The 21,899-nt window shown below is 43.2% G+C and overlaps 1 protein-coding gene across 2 annotated transcripts in view; it reads left to right on the top strand.

The window, feature by feature from the left end:
• Tnfrsf19 (TNF receptor superfamily member 19) overlaps positions 1 to 21,899 on the top strand; it is a 91,845-nt gene that overhangs the window by 2,680 nt on the left and 67,266 nt on the right. Inside the window, exons 1-3 of one of the 2 annotated variants that reach the window (XM_031362945.1) lie at positions 6,587 to 6,825; positions 20,517 to 20,609; positions 20,913 to 21,023. In XM_031362945.1, the coding sequence (XP_031218805.1) occupies positions 20,541 to 20,609; positions 20,913 to 21,023 (180 nt within the window). In that variant the 5' untranslated portion in view covers positions 6,587 to 6,825; positions 20,517 to 20,540. Of the gene's footprint in view, positions 1 to 6,586; positions 6,826 to 20,516; positions 20,610 to 20,912; positions 21,024 to 21,899 lie in introns of those variants that run through there. The other variant, XM_031362944.1, reaches the window with a different exon arrangement.

The raw sequence follows: 21,899 nt of genomic DNA, 5'->3' as shown, positions 1-21,899 counted from the left end.
TTTTTTTTACAAAGCATTTCCTATCTATTGCTTCAATGGTAGCTTTGTTCCCGCAGAAAGGCCGGAGTCTTCAAAGGGCTCTCACTTCTACTCCTGATGCTGCCACTAATTAGCTCGGTGACCTTAAGAGAGCCTGCACACTGCTGGTGCCCTTGAGTGTAAAGTGAGGGGCTCGGTCCAATTGCTTTCTTTCCCTGGGTGGACTATCTACAGCCCTTTTTCGTGTGAGGAGACTGAGAACAGACAATGCTCTCAGGTTTTACCTAAGCCCATGGCTGGCCTCCTGTGCCCACATGGCCTACCTTCCAGTTGCTTAAGCAAATGCGCTGTGGGGCTGAGGAGAGAACAATGTAGGCTTGAAAGGTAGAAATAGCCACGTCCTACTTATAGTCCATCCCTTGTCCGTCCCCATGAGAGACGTGTCAACTGGATCTGTTGGATCCCTTCCCAGCTCCTCCTCTGCTTCTGGTTTTCTAAATATTTCTGAGTTATCAAAACATAGGACTTGCAGCCTTCACTTTCCTTAGTTTTGTTTTGTTTTGTTGTTTTGTTTTGTTTTGTTTTGTTTTTTTGATGACCCTGTGCCTCTACTTTTCAAGGGCTGGGCTCACAGGCATTTGCCACCATACTTGACCTCCTAACAGTGAAAATAACTCTCATAAAGATGTAAGCTATCAATGATATATGGAAAATGTGTGTCTATTTGGGAGAGGAAGACTATGAATAGGAGTCAGGATTACATAGAAAGTGTCTTTCAAAAATTGGTCTTTTGGGGAAGGGAAAGAAAAAAAAAAGAAAAAAAAATTGGTCTTTTCTTAGGAGCTGGCAGGATCCCTGAAAAGCATAATAGTTACTTAATTATTACTCCTAAGTGGAGATTTGCCATGGGATTTTGTGACAGTTCTGCATGTCATTTCAATACAGCTACATACTCAATGGGCTAGCCTGCTCCACTGAAGTGTCTTGAGAGTCATGACATGCACTCTCATGAATTCTTTTGTTTTTTTGGGAAGATTTTGTGGTAAAAAATTTTAATTTGACTATAGATTAAATTTTATACCTGTCTATTGCTTTCAAAGCCAAATAGCTAGCTATCTTTTGTATTATTTATTTTTTTTAAGATTTATTTTTATTTATGAGAGACAGAGAGCATGTGTGTGTGTGTGTGTATGTGTAGACCATGTATGTTGAGGCCAGAAGAGGGCACTGGATCCCCTAGCTGGGTTCAGATATAGTTGTGAATCACCTCACATGATATAGGTTCTGGGATCTGAATTTGGGTTCCCTGGGAGAGCAGGATGTGCTCTTAACCACGAGACCATCTCTCCAGTCCCTGCTGTACTATCTCTCACCGATCTTACAAACATTCATATAAATCTTTACAGATTGTTACATCCATTTATTGTTTTACTCTTTAATTCACTAATTATCAATGTAATACCAAGCATCCCAATCACACAAATAGTATATTTTTTAAACTTTGTCTCATTTAAATGAACAATTATGAAAATCTTTATTTCTTCATTTTATGCAAAGGAAAAGTGAGTCTAAGAGGAATTGAATTAAAAGTCAGGGTCAGAGTGTTAGTTCAGTAGGGTGCAGATGTCTATCTAACCTCAAATCTTAAATTCTTTGTTCTCAGGCAGGGCAATCCTTTAGTTACAGAGAGTTGAACTCCACTGTGAGCAAATACTGTACCTAACATTTTGGCCAAAACAAACAAAACAAAATAGGTCCCATTTTTTTTTTCTTTCTTTCAACATGTTTTGTAAGAATTATTGGTTGGCCTAGACTCTCAAGTTATAGAGAGCCTCAAAGTAAACATTTCCTCTAAGGGTAAACTGAACTCAGGTACCCATTACACTGGCTGGTCAGAAATTGTCCCTATGACTCTAGGCCATTGTGGGAAAACTTAGGATTCTGTGCCCCTATAAAGGGTGATTCCTGGTACATTCTCTTGATCCCAGCACTCAGGAGGCAGAGGTAGGCAGATCTCAGAGTTTGAGGCCAGCCTAGTCTGCAGAGAGTTCCAGGACAGCTAGGGCTATGCATAGAAACCCTGTCTCAAAAAACAAAACAAGAGAGGGGTGGGGTGGATGGGGTGGAGATTATGTTAGGATTTGGGGAACCCAAATTTTGATCCTGGCTTGATTATTATTTTTCTGTGTGACTGTGAACAGGACTTCCACCTCTGGCCTTCAGTACTCCTAACTCTCCACTCTGGTAGCCATGGTTGTTAAAAAAAAAAAAAAAAAAAAAACCTTAGAAGGCCAGGCAGTGGTGGCTCATGCCTTTAATCCCACCCAGCAATTGGGAGGCAGAGGTAGGTGGATTTCTGAGTTCGAGGCCAACCTGGTCTACAGAGTGAGTTCCAGGACAGCCAGGGCTATACAAAGAAACCCTGTCTCAAAAAATGAAAACCAAACCAAACCAAACCAAACCAAAACAAAACCTTATATAGCTGCCTATTTTAGTTTCTAAATTTTTATATTTATAAATATATGTATATTGAAAAACAAAAAATATTTATATAAAAATACTTTTAACCACTACCTATTTTATTGCTTATATTTACAAACTTGGTTATCACTGAAGAATCTCACTTCCATATTAATTCATTCAACAATTTTAAAATACATTTTATTTATTTATTTTGTGTACATGTGTATGTGGCAGGATGGTGGCGGTGGTGAGCACATGCCAGATCATGCGTGTGGAAATCAGAGGACAGCTTGCTTGGGATGGTTCTCTTCTCCTTACAGTGTGGGTCCTGAGGATCGAACTTGATTTAGGGTTGGTAGCAGATGCATTTACTTGCTAAGCCTCTTGATGGGCATGTATTCAACTGATTTTTAATAAATAACTTCTATGCACTATGTGCTGTGAACTAGCCTTATTACCCACTATTTTCATACAACCAGCCTTCTCTTCCATTTTCCCATGGAGTCGTGTTTTATAGTGCAAACCCCTGTACTCAGACAGCTTTCCATGAGCAATGCCAATGTGCCAGCCATCCCAGTGAGAGGGTCATTCCTGAAACTTTTCCCCAAGAAAGATGTTACTTCAATACTTTATATATTTTCAGTGAAAAGGTTGGAAATGAATGTGTTCTATGACACTCAGACATTGCCAAAGCTCGACTTAGAAACTGAGCATAGGATCTGGCTGCGGCAGCATATACTAGAAAACCTTTAATTCCAGAGGTAGGGCTGGGAGATGCTACCAACTCAAGCCTGGTCTACACCGTGGATTCCAAACCAGACAGGGCTACACAAGTGACGCAACAGGGCCCCCATCTCAGAAACAACAGCAACAAAACCTACCTTAAAACTAATCTTAAAAACAGTACCTCTTTCAAGAGTCTCACAGCAACTTGACTTTTCCACTTAAAATCTCAACCTATTGATGTGATGCAGTGCTTAACGAAAGGGAAAAAATGGTCACAGCCCTAATTCAAAGCACGAGTTTTATTCCGAAGGAACCTAGCAATCTTTTCTCCTTCTCACATACAGGGTCTCACTAGGTAGTCCAGGGTGACTTTGAACTTACATCCTTTCTGCTGCAGTCCCTCATGACCCCACACTTAGCTCAATCTTGTGATTCTTTTGGGAGGGAACATTGGTGCTCAACTGTGGGCCTGGGCTCTTGTTGCTGTTACTGGATGGTACAAACACTCAAGCAAGGCAAAGGGGAGAGAGTTTGTTAAACCTCACGGGCATCTGAGGGCTCAAGTGCAGGGGTTCCAGGTCCCTTTCCCATTGTCAGTGGTTATTTCGGTAATTTATTGTCATTTATTGACCAATGTCCTGCTGTGAAGGGTGCCATTTACTAAGTACGTACTCTGTGCCAAGAACTAGCCTGGGAGTTTAAATGCCTGGTGTTATTTATCAACCTCCAGCAAAGCAACTTGTTATATGGATGAAATAGGGAAATATCCTGTGGTTAACTACGCCAAGGTCATACAACTAGTGGGTGCCAAGTTGGCATTGAGACCAGATTGTTTGATTGTGATGCTTGCGTGTGTTCACAGTTGGGTCTCTCTGCACAGTGAGCTAACAGGCTAACTGGCAAGATCCATCAAACACATGAAAGGATTCAAGAACTAATGAGCTGAATAATGGGTTACTGTCTCAAAGTACAAAGGAGGTCGGGCAGGACGGCAGCACTTGGCTGAAGTCAGAGAAGGTAGTTTCTGGTCAGCAGATTAAATTTCACCAGACACCATTTAGCTACTAGCATGGTTGATGCTATCGGATGTGGAAGAGGGAGCAAACTCTGCCCCTTCTCTGGAAGCGCTTTGAGTACTTGAGGAAGAACGATGAAGACCATGGATCCTCCTGCCCCAAGGACTGTGAGAAGTGCTGAATTGTCACAAACCTTGGAAGGGAGGAAATAAGAGTTGAGGATTAAGGGAAAATGTAAGAGTCAAGACTTCCTGAAATATGAGTAAAGAGTCAAGGGAGGTAAGCAAGATGCAGGAGCATAATGAGGAAGCTTCCAGAGCGCAGAAAGGGCAAATTCGGGACACGTGGAGGGCAGGCAAGCAGACCAGTTTGGTCAGAATATAAAGCAAGAGGTCTAGAGGAAGATAAGGCTGAAAGTGTGGGCGGAGCCCAAATGTGGAAATCTTTGCATGCTAATCCAAATAGTATAGATGTGCCCGCTCCCAACAGCGGGGGCACAGAAAGACAGACCACAGGCTGAGGAGCTGTGGTCCATACTCCTGGGTCGGGGGTGGGAAGGCCTTAGGGGAGGTGGAGGAGGTGCTAGATAGGCATTAAAGGAACAAGAGGGGTGAGTGCCAGAGATCTTGCAAAGAAGGAAGCAGATGTTTAGTTTGCTAAAAATGAACTGCCTACTACTCTGTGAGGTTCTGGGATACCAAGAAAAAAGATATGCTCTCCAGAGATGGAGGTGTTGTGGGAAAAGAAAGAAAGGGTTTGGGAATGAGAATGTTAGCAAGGTGCTCAAGAGTGCTAGTGATAAGGGACAAGCACCCCTGCCTTGATGTTCAAATAAACTCAAACACATAACTGTAAATCACCTACGAATAAATCGTTCCTGAGATTTGTGTCCTGGAGCGTTAGGTGCAAAGTCTCCACCTTTAAAGGCGACTCTTGGGAGTGATGATGCTTGAGGTTCCCTTCACAGGTGTCTAGTATGCCGCCACCATGTTGTTTGCAGTGTGAGGGTCACAAGCTGTGTTTTAGAAGATTAATGATAAAAAGGTGTTCACTCAACAAAACATTCTTTGAGATTCTAAGAAGCAAATTCCATCCCGTGAGAAGTGCTGTTGCCTTAGGGGAAGGCAGATCAACACAGGAAACAGCTATGTACCTCTGCATCGAAGTCATGCACAGTTCCGATTGGAAGGGCCTTATCAGCTGAGCCAATCACTGAATGCACAGGACGGGAATGACTTATATTCCTGTAGCACAGCGCAGATCTATTTTAATACAAAATGGGCACTGCTAGTGTCTTCTTCCTAAATGCTCAAACTAGGGTGGGAATTATAACCCTGTCACAGGCATGGGGAAGCCACTAAGCTGGGGCCTGTCTTCTGCTATGTCCCCCTCCTCATGGCCAGTGGTTCAGGTTTAATGGTGATCCTACCCCGGGACTAGGCTGGTCCTGAACAAGGAGGAAGAGTGGGCACTGACAATCTGGCACCCCAGGCCCAGTGTCTTAGTCAGGGTTTCTATTCCTGCACAAACATCATGACCATGAAGCAAGTTGGGGAGGAAAGGGTTTATTCAGCTTACACTTCCACATTGCTGTTTATCACAAAGGAAGTCAGGACTAGAACTCAAGCAGGTCAGGAGGCAGGAGCTCACACAGAGGCCATGGAGGCATGTTACTTACTGGCTTGCTTCCCCTAGCTTGCTTAGCCTGCTCTCCTATAGAACCCAAGACTTCCAGCCCAGGGATGGCACCACCCACAAGGGGCCCTACCCCCTTGATCACCAATTGAGAAAATACCCCACAGCTGGGTCTAATGGAGGCACTTCCTCAACTGAAGCTCCCTTCTCTGTGATAACTCCAGCCTGTGTCAAGTTGACACACAAAACCAGCCAGTACACCCAGCCTCTGGAGGTACCTTGCAGTAAGTTGCTACTGGTAGAATATCCGTTTGAGAGCTAGATCCTTATTCTTCAGTGGCCCAAGCTGAAGGGTTACAGCCACAGATAATCCGGCCATCATCTTCCTTTGGGTGTGATGTGATCTGACAAGGGAAAAGCACAAAGATGCTAGGGAAACACTGGAGGAGAAAGGAAGGCTCCCTTGTTACTTCTAACAAAACCTGGTGGTCTTCGTTCCCCTACTCCGTCTGCCCATATTCACCCGGCACCTACGAGCCTAAGCAGCCTGATATGGGGGACCCATAATTTGAGCCCAGGGGCCTAGGTTGGGAGAGACAAAGCATGCCCAGCCATAACTGTGAGGCAGCTATGATACCGGGTGTCAGGACCTGATTGGGGGACGAAAGTGACAGATTAGAGGTGTGGCAGGGACTCAGTGGGAGTGGTTAGATTTGGGAACCTGGCTGGGGCATGGTGAGATTACCTGGAGTCTGCTCCTACCCCCACGGGGACTAACTAGGGGCGTGGTGAGATTCTGAGAGAAGACGCCTAGCAGGGGCGGGGCTCCCAGCGAGCAGGGGCGGGGCGGGTTCCAGCAGTAGCGGTTGCCGGGCTACAGAGAAGAGTGGCGGCAGGGTTGCACCGTGCGCGTGCAGAGAGGATTCCGGTGCAGCCTGGTGCTGGCACCCAGCGTCACCCCAGTCTCAAACTGCAATCTGGCGCCGCGGGGCAGGGCGAGGGGAAGGTAGGTGCCTCTGCAAGGGGACCAGATCGCCCCGTGATATCGGAGCCGAGGGGAGGCGGTTGGCTGAGTGGGGAGGGCTCGCTGCCGAGGCGCACGTGCTAGAACTAGCAGGCTGAGTGACAGCCCTGGACAGCCAAGTCACTTGGGGGGTCGGGAGGCGAAAGCGTGAGCGACCGGACTTAGGCTCTAGTCTGTGAAGGAGGCGTTTTAAAGGCACATGTGTGTGGGTGTGCAGATCACGCCTAACCCATCCACCCTCTCTCTTGTACCCTGTCCCGGGGAGGGCATTCGGAACCCTTAGCTAGAGCCTGCGTCCCACTGCGCAACTGCAGCGAAGCGGGCCAAAAGGGAACATTTAGAAAATCCATCTGTAGAAGAGAATCATTCTCATTCCGTGCAAAAAGGATTCTTGAATGCCAGCATTGCTAGTGCATTGTGAGCAAAGCATGTCATAGCTTTGGAGGAGAGGAGCCAGCTTTCACAGGCTTGTCAGCGCCCCCTTGCCACTTTTTGAACTACTTTTTGAGTTTAGTTTTGCTATTTCATTATTTTATTCTTTTTATTGGGGGTGGGTCTATTCGTGTAGTTCAGGCTGGCCTCAAACTTACATTGCCCAGGCTATTCTTGAATTGAGTCCTCCTGCCTTAGTCTTCCGAGTAGTGGGATTGCAGGCAGTACTCTTGGTTATCAAGTTTGGTGGCATCCAAAACCTATGTTCAGTTTTAGTAGCAATAAACTAACCACTAAGCCTCTATCTAGCATCCTAAAAAGTTCATGACACTTTTTTATTTTATTTTAATAATAAGACTCAATTTTCAAACAAAAGTATAAACATTGTTGGTGTTTCTCTAAGTGAAACAGCTTAATTCAATTTATTTATGAAGATGTGATCTTTACTTTTCAGCACTGTGTCCTTTGATTACAAAACAGTTTATATATGCAGGAAATGGGTATTGTTAGACACAGCTTATGTAAACAGAAGAATTTATTTTTGTGTTATCATTTCATGGTCAGTTTCTTATATGCACAGGGATGATTATATTACATTAGTTCAGGATTTACTTGGACTATTTTCTGTGGAGAAAGATTTGTATCTAGAGGGTGAAGAATTGAGTACTAATGTAGAAGACAGTTTTGAAGTATTCAGAGGTGTGGATAACAAAAAAGAATTTTTCTTTGCATGTTGAGCTGGCATGAAAGGAATACAAAATATAAAAGTGTCTTGTGAAAATATTTCCTTGACATAAATGCATGAAGCATTATCATAATCTCTGTAAGTTCTTTGCTTTTTAATCAATGAAAATGTCCTCTGACGTCTACTTTATTACCATGGACCCATGGCTTTATTGACTTTAGAATTTTCTTTTCCATAGTAGATGTTCACTCTTGGGATGTTCTGCTAACATTTTCTGGGGCAACTGTATGAATTATGTCTTTGGTGGGAATGCCTAATGATGAGCTCAGGCTGGATTTTGAATCTGAAGCCAACAGATAGGAACTCTTATGCACTGGATGGCAGTGGCTACAATGTATAATGCCTTTCCCAGCAAAAGACTGGTATAAGGGACATTGCTAATGTGTAAGTAGTGTGTGTGTGTGTGTGTGTGTGTGTGTGTGTGTGTGTGTGTGTCCGTGCGTGCGTGCATGTGTCCATGCCCATGTGTGGACATGTGGAGGCCAAACGCTAACTGAGTATCTATATTACTACTTGCCTAATTTCCTTGAGGCAGATCTCTCACTGAACCTATAGATTGTTCTTTTCAGTACCTCCACCTGTCTCCTCTCCCAGGACTAGGCTATAGGCACTTGTGGCCATGCCTGTGGGTGCTAAGAATCGGAACTTAGGTCTTCATGCTTCAAGAACAAACATTTTTACCTACTAAGCCATCTCCCAGACTCCAACAAGAATGTTTAAAACATTTTTTGTAACCATTACTTTTATTTTAGGTGTATGGGTGCTTTGCTTGTATGCATGCCTGTGTAACACGAGTATGAGGTGCCTGCAGAGTCCAGAAAGGGTGTTGAACTCCCTGGGGACTGGAGTTACCAATGATTGACAGCTTCCTTTTTGTTTTTTGGGTTTTTTTGTTGTTTTTGATATTTTATTTTTTTATATTTTGGTTTTTTGAGACAGGATTTCTCTGTGTAGCCTTGGCTGTCCTGGAACTCACTCTGTAGACCAGGCTGGCCTCAAACTCAAAAATCCACCTGCCTCTGCCTCCCAAGTGCTGGGATCAAAGGCGTGCGCCACCATTGCCTGGCTGACAGCTTCCTTATAAGTGCTGGAATTGAACCCTAGTCCTCTAGAAGAGCAACCTGTGCTCTTAACCACTGAGCCATCTCTCTAGCTCCTAAAAAGAGTTTTCAAAGCTTAAAAAAAAAAAAAAGACAGAAAATGAATGCAGCTGATTAAGTGATTCAGAACTTAATTCATGTATATTTCATAATTTAAGTGAGCTATAAGCACAAAGACAATGAATGACTCAGGGCTGGCCAGTGACTTAGCATGCTCTCTTTAGTACAATAACATAATTTACAAGTTAGTGCAATTGTTCATATTTGTTTTAAAGGTCTCAAACATGCTGTAAATTCCCCAAGCACTCTAACACTCAGGAGAATTCCCTTCTTCTTTTCTGCTTATTTAAAAATCTCTGAACCCAGGCTTAGTTTAGTTCAACCCTCTAGACCAGTTCCACCTCAAACTTAACCACAGCAGGGTCAGAAAGCCCCATGCATCATTTAAAAATGACAAAGTGCCAAATTATTTTAAGCCTGATAGATCAGTATTTAAGATCAAATATTTAAAATTCTAGACAAGGCCATCAAGTTCCACCAGGGCTGAGTCCAGGTTGGCTAAGAACGCCCTCCTAGAATAAGTGTGTATTCCAAATGAATGATTCGGCAGCTGCCAGAGTTGGCAGAGGCCACAGAAGGGTTAAATACATGTGTCCTGCAGCAGATGACAGTTGGCTGTCCATAGGCTGTGGAAGGAAGTCCAGCTGAAGGAAATGACAAACAAGGATGCATGAATTGAATTGCCTCTGCTTTGCAGGCTGCGCGTGGAGTCCATTCATCATACTTTATTTTGTTAAAAGTGTTTACACTGGAAAGTAAGATGTTTAAACAGAACTGGGTCATCTTCTAGTGCACACATCACAAAGCATATACTTTTTAGGCTAGAGGATTAAAACCCAGGCTTTTAAAAGAAAATGAGCCATCCATCAGTAATTATGTGAGATTGTGATTATTGAGCTTCTCTTCCACAGAAAAGCTCGGCTGAGTCTCATGAGGAAATTCTGAATGGACAGACGCAGCCCGGTTGGAATCTACCCAGGCTTCCCTTCCAAAATAAAAATTTAGACAGCTGTGTCTTAGGATGGTTGCGCACAGTCCTGAGAGCAACTGTGTATGAGCCTTTGTAGTCAGTGACGCTATGAGTGATTTATTTTTATCTTAGGATATATTTTTGATAAATTTCAGAAGAAGCACATGATTGCTTTAAACATTGTGCTTGCTAAGTGAACATTTTGAGAATTCTGACACTTTAGGATAAACGTTCAATAAATTTTAGAAAAAAAAAAAACTACATTATCTATGAACAGTGTACTTGTTAAGCGAACATTTTGAGAATTCTGACATTTCCTTAGAGCAAACAGGATTGAGTTTACAACTCAAGAAATAAAAAGAATTCATCTCAGAAATGCGCCCCCCGGCCCCAGACGTGAAGATTTGTTAAAACAAGGCAAACAGAACTGGAAATCTGACAGTGGCCCTTGGTGATTCTAAACTTCGGGGAATTGGAACTGCTGTGTTTGGCAGTAGAAAACCTTAATGCTTGTAGAGTTTTCAGGCACAAACATTTCACTATTGGGAGAGAATCACTCTGGCTTCCCTTCCTCTCACCTGTGCACACCTCTGTAAGCTTCCTAGGCTGCCAGGGTGGTCCCCTCCCCTTGGTGTGAATAGGGATTTTCAGAAGACAGTGAAGTTAGGGTAAGATTAAGAATAGCCACAGGCTATTGTCCTACTTGAAAATAGTGTTCCAAATTTCGTTTTTTTCTTCTGCTAGCATGTGGGACTGGCAGGACTTCTCAGCCACTTATCCAGTTATCCCAGTGTGAGCATTTGCATTTATTACCTTGGCTTTATTTCCATGGTGATTTTTTTTTTAAAGCAGTAAGCTTGTGGATTTAAGTGTTGTCCCATTCCCTTAATGTTTCATATTATTGCATATTAGAAAAATGCAGGGGTGGAACGTAACTATATGTAATGTTATAGTTCTGCTAGATGAAAACTTAAATGTTCCACCATGGGTTAATAAATAGTTTTCAACAGGTAGAAAAATAGGGGCCGGGTGTGGTGGCTTGTTCCTATATGTTCTATAATGGAAAAAATGAGGCAGGAGGTTTGCTGTGAGTTTGGCCTACATAGTGACACTCTATCCTAAACATCAAAAGTAAAATAAAATAAAACAGAGAGATGAAAGAATAAGGAAAGAAATTATTTGTTCTGTAAAAGATTGTGCAGATTATTCTAAGTATGCCTAGATTCATATGCTTTGATAATCCAGACTAAATATAGATGTTTATTTAATGTTAGAAATTTTTCTTTTTTTCTTTTTCTTTCTTTCTTTCTCTTTCTTTCTTTCTTTCTTTCTTTCTTTCTTTCTTTCTTTCTTTCTTTCTTTCTTCTTCTTTTTTTTTTCAAGACAGCATTTCTCTGTGTAGCCCTGGCTGTCCTGGAACTCATTCTGTAGACCAGGCTGGCCTCGAACTCAGAAATCCACCTGCTTCTGCCTCCCAAGTGCTGGGATTAAAGACGTGTGCCACCACTGCCCAGATAGAAATTTTTCTTATTGTTTAAGCTAGAATGATAAATCTTAGCTTTTCCTTCTTGGAGACAGTTGCTAACCCAGGTTGATCGTTCATAGCCCAGAAATCCAGAACCTGAAATTAGGCAAAAATCTGATATGAGGCCATGTGTGGAAGTTCCACAGCAGGGAACCAGTTAAGGCCAGGCATGATGGCACACACTTGAATCCCAGCTCTCAGGGTAGAGAGTTGGTAGGGTTTGGGGGAAAACAGAGGCAGGCAGATTTCTGCACATTAGGGGCCAGCCAGGCTACATAGTGAGACCGACCGTCTCAAATAAAACCAAACAAGAAAACACTTAAAATGTAGATAAATGATCTTCAGGCTACATGGCTAAAGTAAACATCAAGCATAAATGGGCTGAATGGTTAGTCCTAATCCTGTCCTTAAGCCAACTCATTATGTACACAGACATCTTCCAACACTTGAAGACTTTACCAAATCTAAAATGCTTTTAGCCCCAAGCATGTTATTTTATTTTGGAGTTGTGTGTGCATGTACATGAGCTGTTGGATGCCTTCGCCCATTGTCCCCCATCTTGTCATTTTAAATATCAAACAGAGCAAGTTTTGTATTGTATTATAGACAATTTAAGCAACACAATGAACAACATGGCCCTACACCTACCAGCTAGACTTTAGATTCTTTATGTTTTATGAGATGTATACAAAAATCAACTATATGTTAAGTTCATAAGGCAGATCTCATTTTATTAAGGCACTTGTATTGTAAAGGCTGCTTTAATTTTTTTTTTTTTTTAAATTCTGAGTATGGGTATTGTGTTAGTCAGGATTTCTATTCCTGCACAAAACATCATGACCAAGAAGCAAGTTGGGGAGGAAAGGGTTTATTCAGCTTACACTTCTGTGTTGCTGTTCGTCACCAAAGGAAGTCAGGACTGGAACTCAAGCAGGTCAGGAAGCAGGAGCTGAAGCAGAGACCATGGAGGGATGTTACTTACTGGCTTGCTTCTCCTGGCTTCTTCAGCTCATTTTCTTATAGAACCCAGGACTACCAGCCCAGGGATGGTACCACCCACAAGGAGCCCTCTCCCCTTGATCACTATTTGAGAAACTGCCTTACAGCTGGATCTCATGGAGGCTGTTACTCAAAGGAGGCTCCTTTCTCTGTGGTAACTCCAGCTTGTGTCAAGTTGACACGTAAAACCAGCCAGTACGGGTGTTTTACCTGCATATATGTTTGTGTGCCGTGTGTATGCAGTCCTTGTTGAAGACAGAAGAGGGATTCCTAGGAAGTAGAGGTGCAGATGGTTGTGAGCCCCTATGTGGGTGCTGGGAATTAAACCCAGGTCCTCTGAAACAGGGTCTCTCATTGAACCTCTAGACCTCATTGTTTTGACAAGACTGTTTGGCTGGTGGGATCCATGCTTTTCTTGTCTGTGCCTCCCCGGTGCTGGGGTTATATTACTCGCTACCATGCCAGGGTCTATTTGTTTGTTTGCTTGTTTGTGCCAAACTCAGATCTTCACGGAGTCAGCCATCTTCCCAGCACCAATTCCCTAAGTATTTTAGACAAGAGACAGACACCTTATTGGAGCCCTGCATGCAGGCGCACAGGCTGGTCCTGGAGCTTATTCTACTACAGTCTTTTTTTTTTTTTAAGACTTATTTATTTTTATGTATATGAACACACAGTCTTCAGACAGACCAGAAGAAGATATCAGATCCTATTACAGATGGCAGTGAGCCACCATGTGGTTGCTGGGAATTGAACTCAGGGCCTCTGGAAGAGCAGGCAGTGAGTGCTCTTAACGGCTGAGCCATCTCTTCAGCCCTCTACTCCAGTCTGAATGTTATATGGGCATACATTCTTTTGCTTCTATTATTTTATCCTTTACAACTCTAAGATAAAATATTACCTCTGATTAATTTATTTTTCATTTAGCATATATCAGTTACACACTTTGTGTGAGTTATACCTCTTGAGTAAAATTGATGTCCTGGCCACTAAGTCTCCAAACCCTGACTGGTGGCAAGCACATGTGACTTGATATGAGAAGGGAGCCCAGTGAACAGAGGAGATGAAAAAAAAAAAAAGGATGTTTTCTTACTGTGAGGGATGAGCCACGCTTGGCTCCGGTTCATCTTACCACAAGATGGGCTCAGGGCTGACAGGTTGGTTGACTGAGGCTTCGATGAAGTCCTTCGTAGTACTGAAAACTACTTTCTAAAATCCAAGTATTGGGGCTAGAGAGATGCCTCTGCAGTAAAGAGTATTTGTTGTTCTTGCAGAGGATCTGAGTTCACTTACCAGCAGCCACATGGCAGCCCTTGGAACCGCTTGTAACTTTAGTACAGGAGGTCTGACAGCCTCTTCTGCACACACATGGTACACAGACATGAGTGTAGGCAAACGCTCATCGACATAGTGAATGAATGTTAAAAAAAAAAAAAAAATCCCAGCATTGCCTTGGCCAAAGAAAGTGCTAGAGACTAAGAGCGAGAAGCAAGCAACTTTGAGTGATGGATGAAGGTTAGGGCACACCATGCCAAAGTGCCCAGGCTACATTCACCGTTCCAGAACTTTTGACAGTCAGCCTGGGACAGGCTTCGATTTAGAGACTGCTCTAGAGGTCTGGCCAGCCTGGCTGACTTGGGAGTCTCCTGGGCATTGCTTTCCTGAGCTGCTGAGTCTCTCTAAGGTCTCCTTTGCCCATGTACACGTGGCACAGGTTTTGTTTTGTTTTTTGTTTGTTTATTTGTTTGCTTTTGTTGTTGTTGTTTTTTTTAATCTCCAGCAAGTGCCAGTGGTATACATGTACACCACCTGTTGTATTTCTGTGCCTGCCAAGCTGGGCCAGCTGGGACACATCTGTATTAGTGCCCATTCACGCAAATGAACAGGCTGAGCGGCTTTATGTGTAAGAGCCTCTTCAGGGCAGCTGGCGGGCTGTGTGCCAGCCCTGCACTTTGGATTCCTGTACCTTCTCATTCTAGCCCAGTTCTGATACCATCAGCTCCCTTGGTGTGGCTGCAGGCAGACATCAGGGCAGGAATGCCTGTTCTGAAGTGGCAGCTGGGGTAGCTTCGCTGCACCTGTCCTGTAGAAGTGGATGCTGGGTGGTTAGAAGGCATTTCCAGCATGGACGTTTTGGTAAACCTACAAAATCTCCATACTTACACACCATTGATATAGAAGCACAGACATTTGTATTTCTGGGGCTTGATAAATTAATACCAGATACGTAGAATCTTGAAATGTAAATGCATATTTTCTGTCTTTGAGCCCAACCCTGAATGCTAGAGTTTTAAAAAAGTTTTACAAATAGCCTTGGTTTTGTTTTATTTTAAATATTATTGATACTAGTTATTTCATTTCATTTCATCCTACCCCTTTTTAAAAATAAACACCAAAGAATTTCATAAGGAATGTCATTTTATTCCAGGAAATTCATGGTCACACTTACAACACTCCAGAGTGAAACTGTTGGTTTCTAACGGGCTCCTTGGCCAGCATATAAAAGGCATGTAGAAGAAATGGTGCCTGCTGAGCTGGGAGCTGCTTCCAGATGTACGTCATTAGTACCGTCCTCACCCAAGGCACCTCATAACTCTGCTCACACCAGGTTGAATGAGTAGAAAAATAACTAAATTTGCTCTTTCCTGATACACTTGTCGGCAGCTTTGTTGATGTGATTCTCTGTTCTCTGACGAAGTTGGTCATTGGATGGAGACAGCCACACAAGACTCAAGTCTGCAGTGACGTAGCAGAATGTCTAAAACCCTGTGTGGGGTCACCTGTCAGGAATTTGATTTGATAGTCCTTAGTTCTACGAGTTCTGACCTTTGGCTTTCTCTCCCATTGTATGGAGATAGATATCTACTTTAGAAATAAGGAAAGACATGCATGCATTTTATAAACACAGGACTTGGCCTCCTGAGAGAGCTTGGTTCAAACAGTGGACCAGTTCTTGCTCTCCCCAGGCAGCACTAGGACCCTGCTTCTCTGGGGTCACTGGGATGTCTCACGGTGGTCTGGTACGTGATGACTCTTTAAGGACTATTGTCCCATGTAATGTTATTTGATGCTCAATAAAAATGTCATAGTATGCCAGGCTCTGGTGGTACATACCATTAATGTCAGTGCTTGAGGAGGGCGATGCAGGTGGATCTCTGTGAGTTCAAGGCCAGCCTACAAAGCAAGTTTCAGGACAGCCAGGGCTGCTACACAGAGAAACCCTGTCTCAGAAAGACAAACAAAAGTCATAACATGAGGAAGGGGAACAACCAGACATAAATACCATAAAGAGTAAAGAGGAAGTAATGAGAGGGATGCTTGGACATTTAAGTAGAGAGAGGGCTGGGGGAGGAAGGAGCTGGGCGAGAGATAGCTAATGGTAAGAATGCTTGAAAAGCCATGTGGAAGCTTACTATTTTATAAGCCTTCTAGACAGACAGACAGACAGACACACACACACACACACAAGTTTAATTGGAGTTAGCCTACACAGGGAACAATGCCTACACAGGGACTGCTGGGGAGAAAGTCATCAACTGTCTTACCCAGCTGGGAGCCCAGTGAGCGCCATTAACACCTGCTATGACGAGATGTGTTAGGATATAATAGTGACATGGATGTTGTGGAGGTAACCACCAATTCTTAAACTTATATGTAAGGCCTGCTTCACAGTATGAAATGCATCCCTAGTATTGTAAATATGAATCCAAACCCATGGTTGGTGAGCTCTTAGGCACCAGAGGTTAAATAGTACTACTATTCACATTCTAAATAAACATAGTAGCTACTATTCATATTTAAAAAATAAGCATAATAGCAAACAGCCCTATACATTCATCTCTCTACATACTAGATCAGTACCACTCTCAGACCTAACTGGACATGTTTTTGTTTTTTGGTTTTTTTTTTGTTTTTGTTTTTTTTTTTTTTTTTTTTTTTTTTTTTTTTTTTGTGCAGTAGATGGCAGTTAACAAAGAAATTGTTAATTCTCTGGCCAGAATACAGAGAATAACTAACTACCTGTGAAGTTTTCAGCCACACTGACACATCCGTATCATATACCTTCCCACAAGGCTCAGAGACCATCAAGGAAAACAGTATGGAATGGGTCTAAGAGCCAGAGGTCAGTGAAGACTGGGGGGATAGACTGTCTTCTAGACACAACAGGATTGAGATACTCTAGAACCCACAGCATTGGGCTAGCCTGGGCAAGACCTGCACAAGATCAAGCCATTCAACATCCTAACATGAGGAAGGCCTCATAGGCCCAGACTTCTAATTGAGAAGCTGTTGGTAGTTAATGACTTCTGGGGAAAGAGAGTTGATTTTCTTTAAGGGTAGGTCTATGATCCAGTGGATGGTGGCCTCGCCCATTAGTACATGGGCAACACAAATTCGATTCAGTAGATTATTTTTATTTTTAAAAAAAAACACAAAAGTTGGGAGAGGCAGAATATGGAGGTAAATCTGGGAGGCGTTAGGAGAAGGAGTGAGATGAAAATATAATCAAAATGCACTGCATGCATGAAGTCTCAAAGAATTAAAAAACAAAATCAACACTCTTAGCATGATAGACAGCACTTGCTAATGAATGCTTTATAGCAGTTCCTATGTCCCAGAAACACTGTGTATCAGCAGCCTCTCCCATTGTGCTGGAGGACTCCCTGTCCTCCTGGCATGTTTGCCTTGCAGGATCCCTGGCTCCCCACAGGCTGAGCCGCTTGCTCTTGTTCACACTGCTGTGCTGTGATGATCCTCTCTGTTGCAGCAGGACCAGGTGCCGTGGCCATAGTTGGTTGAAGTATATCCTGAGCTGGGCTCAGTTGAAGCAGAGATCTAAAGTTTGGGAGACCGAGACCAGAGGAATCAAGTTCAAGACCAGCCTGGAGCAAGTTAGCACCACCTTACTCAAAATAAATAGAGAACAAACACCTGAGGGATCTGATGGGAGGGTTGGGGAGATGGCTCAGTGAGTATACCTACATCAAAAGCCAGGCACGACTGTGGGTATGTCATGGTGATCCCAGGGCAGGGTGGTAGGGACAGGAGGACCTCTGGAGCTTGCTTGCCAGCCAATCTCAACAAAACAAAACAAAATACCTTCTGAGCCATCCCTGGGTCACTGTCCCCGGGTCTCTGCACTCTGTCGGTGCTCTCAGCACATCACGTAGTGTCCCGGGACAGTCTTCTGTTGAGTGTGACCTACACTGACTCAAGTCATCCATTTCTTTTTCTCTTATTTGGTATAAGTGCTTTTACGGGTTAGAAATGGGAGTTGTTTTATATGCCAGCAAGCTACTGCAAGTGGAGATTTTGCCTGGTGGAGACTCTCTGATGTACACACAGTCATTAAAGTCTCCCTGTAAAGTCACCTTCAGGCGATGGGTTTAAGTTGTATGTGAAACAAAAGAATTTTGAGTTGACTTGGTCCTCACGCCCAACACAGCTTATCTCCTAGTCACAGATAGTTATTCTCTTATGGTATAAGTACCAATATTCCAGAACCATCGGGTATCTGAAATCTCAAACTATCCTGGCCCTGAGCATTTCATGGAAGGGATATTCTGCCTATACTTGCTTCCCCATGTTAGTTTGTAATTCCATATAAATTACACACTGTTTTTTTCTTGTTTTCAAGGCAAGGTATCACTATGTAGCTCTAGCTGTCTTTGAACTCACTATTTAGACCAGGCTGGCCTCAAGCTCACAGAGATAAACCTGCCTCTGCCTCCCAAATGCTGAGATTAAACCCAGCTATTAAATTACTCTTTTTTAACTTAGAGAGAATAGCACATTTTTTACATCTTAAGACTATGTCAAGAGATAACTTGTTGTGTATACTTCAGGGAATGGAACTCATCTCCTTAGCCCCTCTTCCTTCTGCACAGGCAAGAGAGTCCACGGGTGAGTCTGAGATATGTTGGGGAGAGACATAGACGAGAAGGAGAAAGGTCTGAGTTCATCCCAAATCTGTATTTATTCCGAGCACTCTCAGTGATGCCTGTCCTGACACTGTGCCTGTGTCAAGACGCTGCGTTGATGTTTTATTGAAATGCTCTGCCTCTCACTACATCCCTTGTTTAAGTGACATTTACATGTTTTAAATGAAAGCTTCTTATTGATCACCCATCCTCCCTCTGTGCTGTGCAGCTGTGGGGAGGAGTCACTCAAGTCCAGCCTCAGATTTAACTAACATCTGTTCCTGGGAGGAGGTGGCGATCCCCAGATCTGTGCAGGGTTTGCATTCATAGAGGGCTGGGCTTTGGCTTGTATCTGGCTCTAGCTGCAGAGTGTCCTGGAGCAGGTGACTTTGCCCTTTCAGATGCTCAATTTCCCATATCTAAAGACTGATAGTATTTGCCTTCTAGAACAGTGGTTCTGAAAGTATTTACCTTCTAGAACAGCGGTCCTTAACCTATGGGTCATGATGCCTTTGGAGGTCGAATGACTTTCACAGGGATCACCTAAGACCACTAGAAAACATAGATATTTACATTATAATGCATAACAGTAACAAAATTACAGTTATGAAGTAGCCGCAAAAATAGTTTTATGGTTACAGGTCACAACATGAGAAAATGTGGCAGCGCTAGCAAGGTTGAGAAGCAAGCACTGCTCTAGAAGGTCTCTAGGAGTTAGCAAATTAGCATGCTAGAGACATGCTGGCTCTTAGAAGTATTATTTTGTTGCTGTTATTACTCTTTTGGCCGGGTCAAACAGTTACAAACAGTAAGTTGCAAGCCAAGCCATTGTGTGGCTGGGATTCTCTTCTGGTTGAAGTAGATTGGTCACTGGAAAGGCTTGGGTAGAAAATGAAGGCTAAACTGGGCGGTGGTGGCGCACACCTTTAATCCCAGCACTTGGGAGGCAGAGGCAGGCAGATTTCTGAGTTTGAGGCCAGCCTGGTCTACAGAGTGAGTTCCAGGACAGCCAGGGCTATACAGAGGACCTCTGTCTCAAAAAAAAAAAAAAAGGAAAATAAAGGCTAGGGTAAGACGAGAATTCAGGGCCAGTAGGAGTTCTGCATGTATTGTATAGATAAGCAGAGTTTACGAAATTTTATTACATTTATTTTGTTTTATTTGTGTGTGTGTGTTTTGCATACACATTCACTGTATGGCAGCCAGAGGACCATTGTAAAAGTTGGTTCTTGGGGCCTGGAAACTCAGGCCTTCAGGCTTGGTAGCAAGTGCTTTTATACACTGAAACATCTCTCTGGGCCTGTGGTATCTTAACAAGTGGTTCGTTTGAGTTGGGGAAATGGCTCAGCAGTTTTAAGAACATTGGCTGATCTTCCAGAAGACATAGGTTCAATTCCCAGTGCCCACATGGCAGCTCACAACTGTCTGTAACTCTAGTCCTTAGGGGATCCAATAACCCTTTTCTGGCTTCGGTGGGTACCATGCATGCTTGCATGCATGCTGTGCAGAGACAACCATTCAGGCAAAGCACCCAAACACATAAATAAAATTAAATTAAATTAAAAAGTGGTTCTTTTGTTTTGTTTTTTAATTTTTTATTTTTTATTATTTATTTATTTATTTATTTATTTTGAGACAGGGTTTCTCTGTGTGGCCCTGGCTGTGCTGGAACTAACTCTGTAGATCAGACTGGCCACAAACTCAGAAATCCACCTGCCTCTGCCTCCCAAGTGCTGGGATTAAAGGCATGTGCCACCACTGCCCAGCTAGAAAAGTGGTTCTTTCAAAAGATAAATAACATTCAGCACCTGTGTGGACAAAGAGTGGCGCTCACATCGCTGTATAGTAAGTCAAGAGTGGTTCCTAAGACTTTGCATGTTTAACGGTGTCTTCCCTCTTGTCTTTGACTTGCATCCTTCAGGGATAAACACATCTGGTGAGAGCCATGGCGCTCAAGGTCCTACTGGTACACAGGATGATGGTCTTCACTGCCATTCTCCTCCTAGTCCACTTGGTAAGTTTCCCCTTCTCTTTCATATGAATATGGAGAACGAGCCCCCATCATAGCCCTGGGTTAGGGGTGACTCGCACCTGTGATCTCAGCTCTCGAGGCTGAGGCATAAAGACTGCAAGTTCATGGACTCCCTCGGAGAGAGAGCAGCCTTTCTTCTTAGATGAAAATTAAGTTGATGCCACGCCAAGGTGGTTTTTACTCTCAGGAGTATGTGAGCAACCCTGCAGATGTCATTTCTTTCTTACAAACAGCCTAAGTGGTGGAGCTGAAGATGACATTTAGGGAATGATTTTTCTTTTGCAGTCCTGTAAAGTGAATTGTGAAACCGGAGATTGCAGACAGCAAGAATTCATGGATCGATCTGGAAACTGTGTCCTCTGCAAACAGTGTGGACCTGGCATGGAGTTGTCCAAGGTACGTATCAAGTACATGCTTGTGCTTCTGTTCCACTGTTCCAAATTGCATTCTTTCAGTTGACTACTAGCAACACTTTGGGTAACATAACAGAATTCTTGGCTCATTATGCCACTTTACTGAGATATAATAGAAGTCCCCTCTAATCCTGCTTTTTGTTTTGTTCTTACAAACACCATTGATGTATATAACTTAGTATTTCAATGACAGAATGTTTTGGGCTGGTTAACTATAAAGGACCAATATTCTACTATAAACACAAATAACTTAAGGGTGAATAGTGGAAATAGAAATACTATCATTTTCTGGGCCTTCTTTTTCTTAAAATTAAAACTAACGTTACCATTGCTGATGGGAATCAACAAGGCAGGCCGAGGTATGGAAGGAAGCCAGGGTTACAATCTTACAGCTCTAGCATCCACATTTTACATCTTGCTCATTGAGAAATCCTCCTCACAGCTGCTCCCATCTTGGAGTTTCTTCCCTTGGCCTCTTCTAAGCTAAACACCCAACATTTGCTTTGTTTTCTGATCCTTTGAAGATGTTACTAGTGGGGGGGTGGGGAAATAGTGTAATGTTTTGTTCTCAGAGGCACCAGAGCCTTCCCTTAGAAAAGAGACAACAGGTTTGTTTTTTTTTTTTATGGAGAGTAACTTTTAAATGGAAAGCCCTCTCCCCTGCAGACTGCTCTTATTTAAATCTGAGTCTTAGCATCCTGGGTTTTTGATCCACGATCTACAAACAGCAGGAAAAAAAGAGTTATACATTCCACAAGTCCCATACTGGAGGGCTTTTCTTGCTGGTTGCTGTGCTAAGGTGGTGGCTTTCAGAGTCCTGACTTTACATCTGGGTTGAAATGGCTTCCAGCTCTCTGAG

This window comes from Mastomys coucha, unplaced genomic scaffold, assembly GCF_008632895.1.
Source record: "Mastomys coucha isolate ucsf_1 unplaced genomic scaffold, UCSF_Mcou_1 pScaffold9, whole genome shotgun sequence".
NCBI classification, from domain to species: Eukaryota; Metazoa; Chordata; class Mammalia; order Rodentia; family Muridae; genus Mastomys; species Mastomys coucha.
Note: the sequence above shows the minus strand (reverse complement) of the source record. Positions and strands in the feature narration are given on the sequence as shown.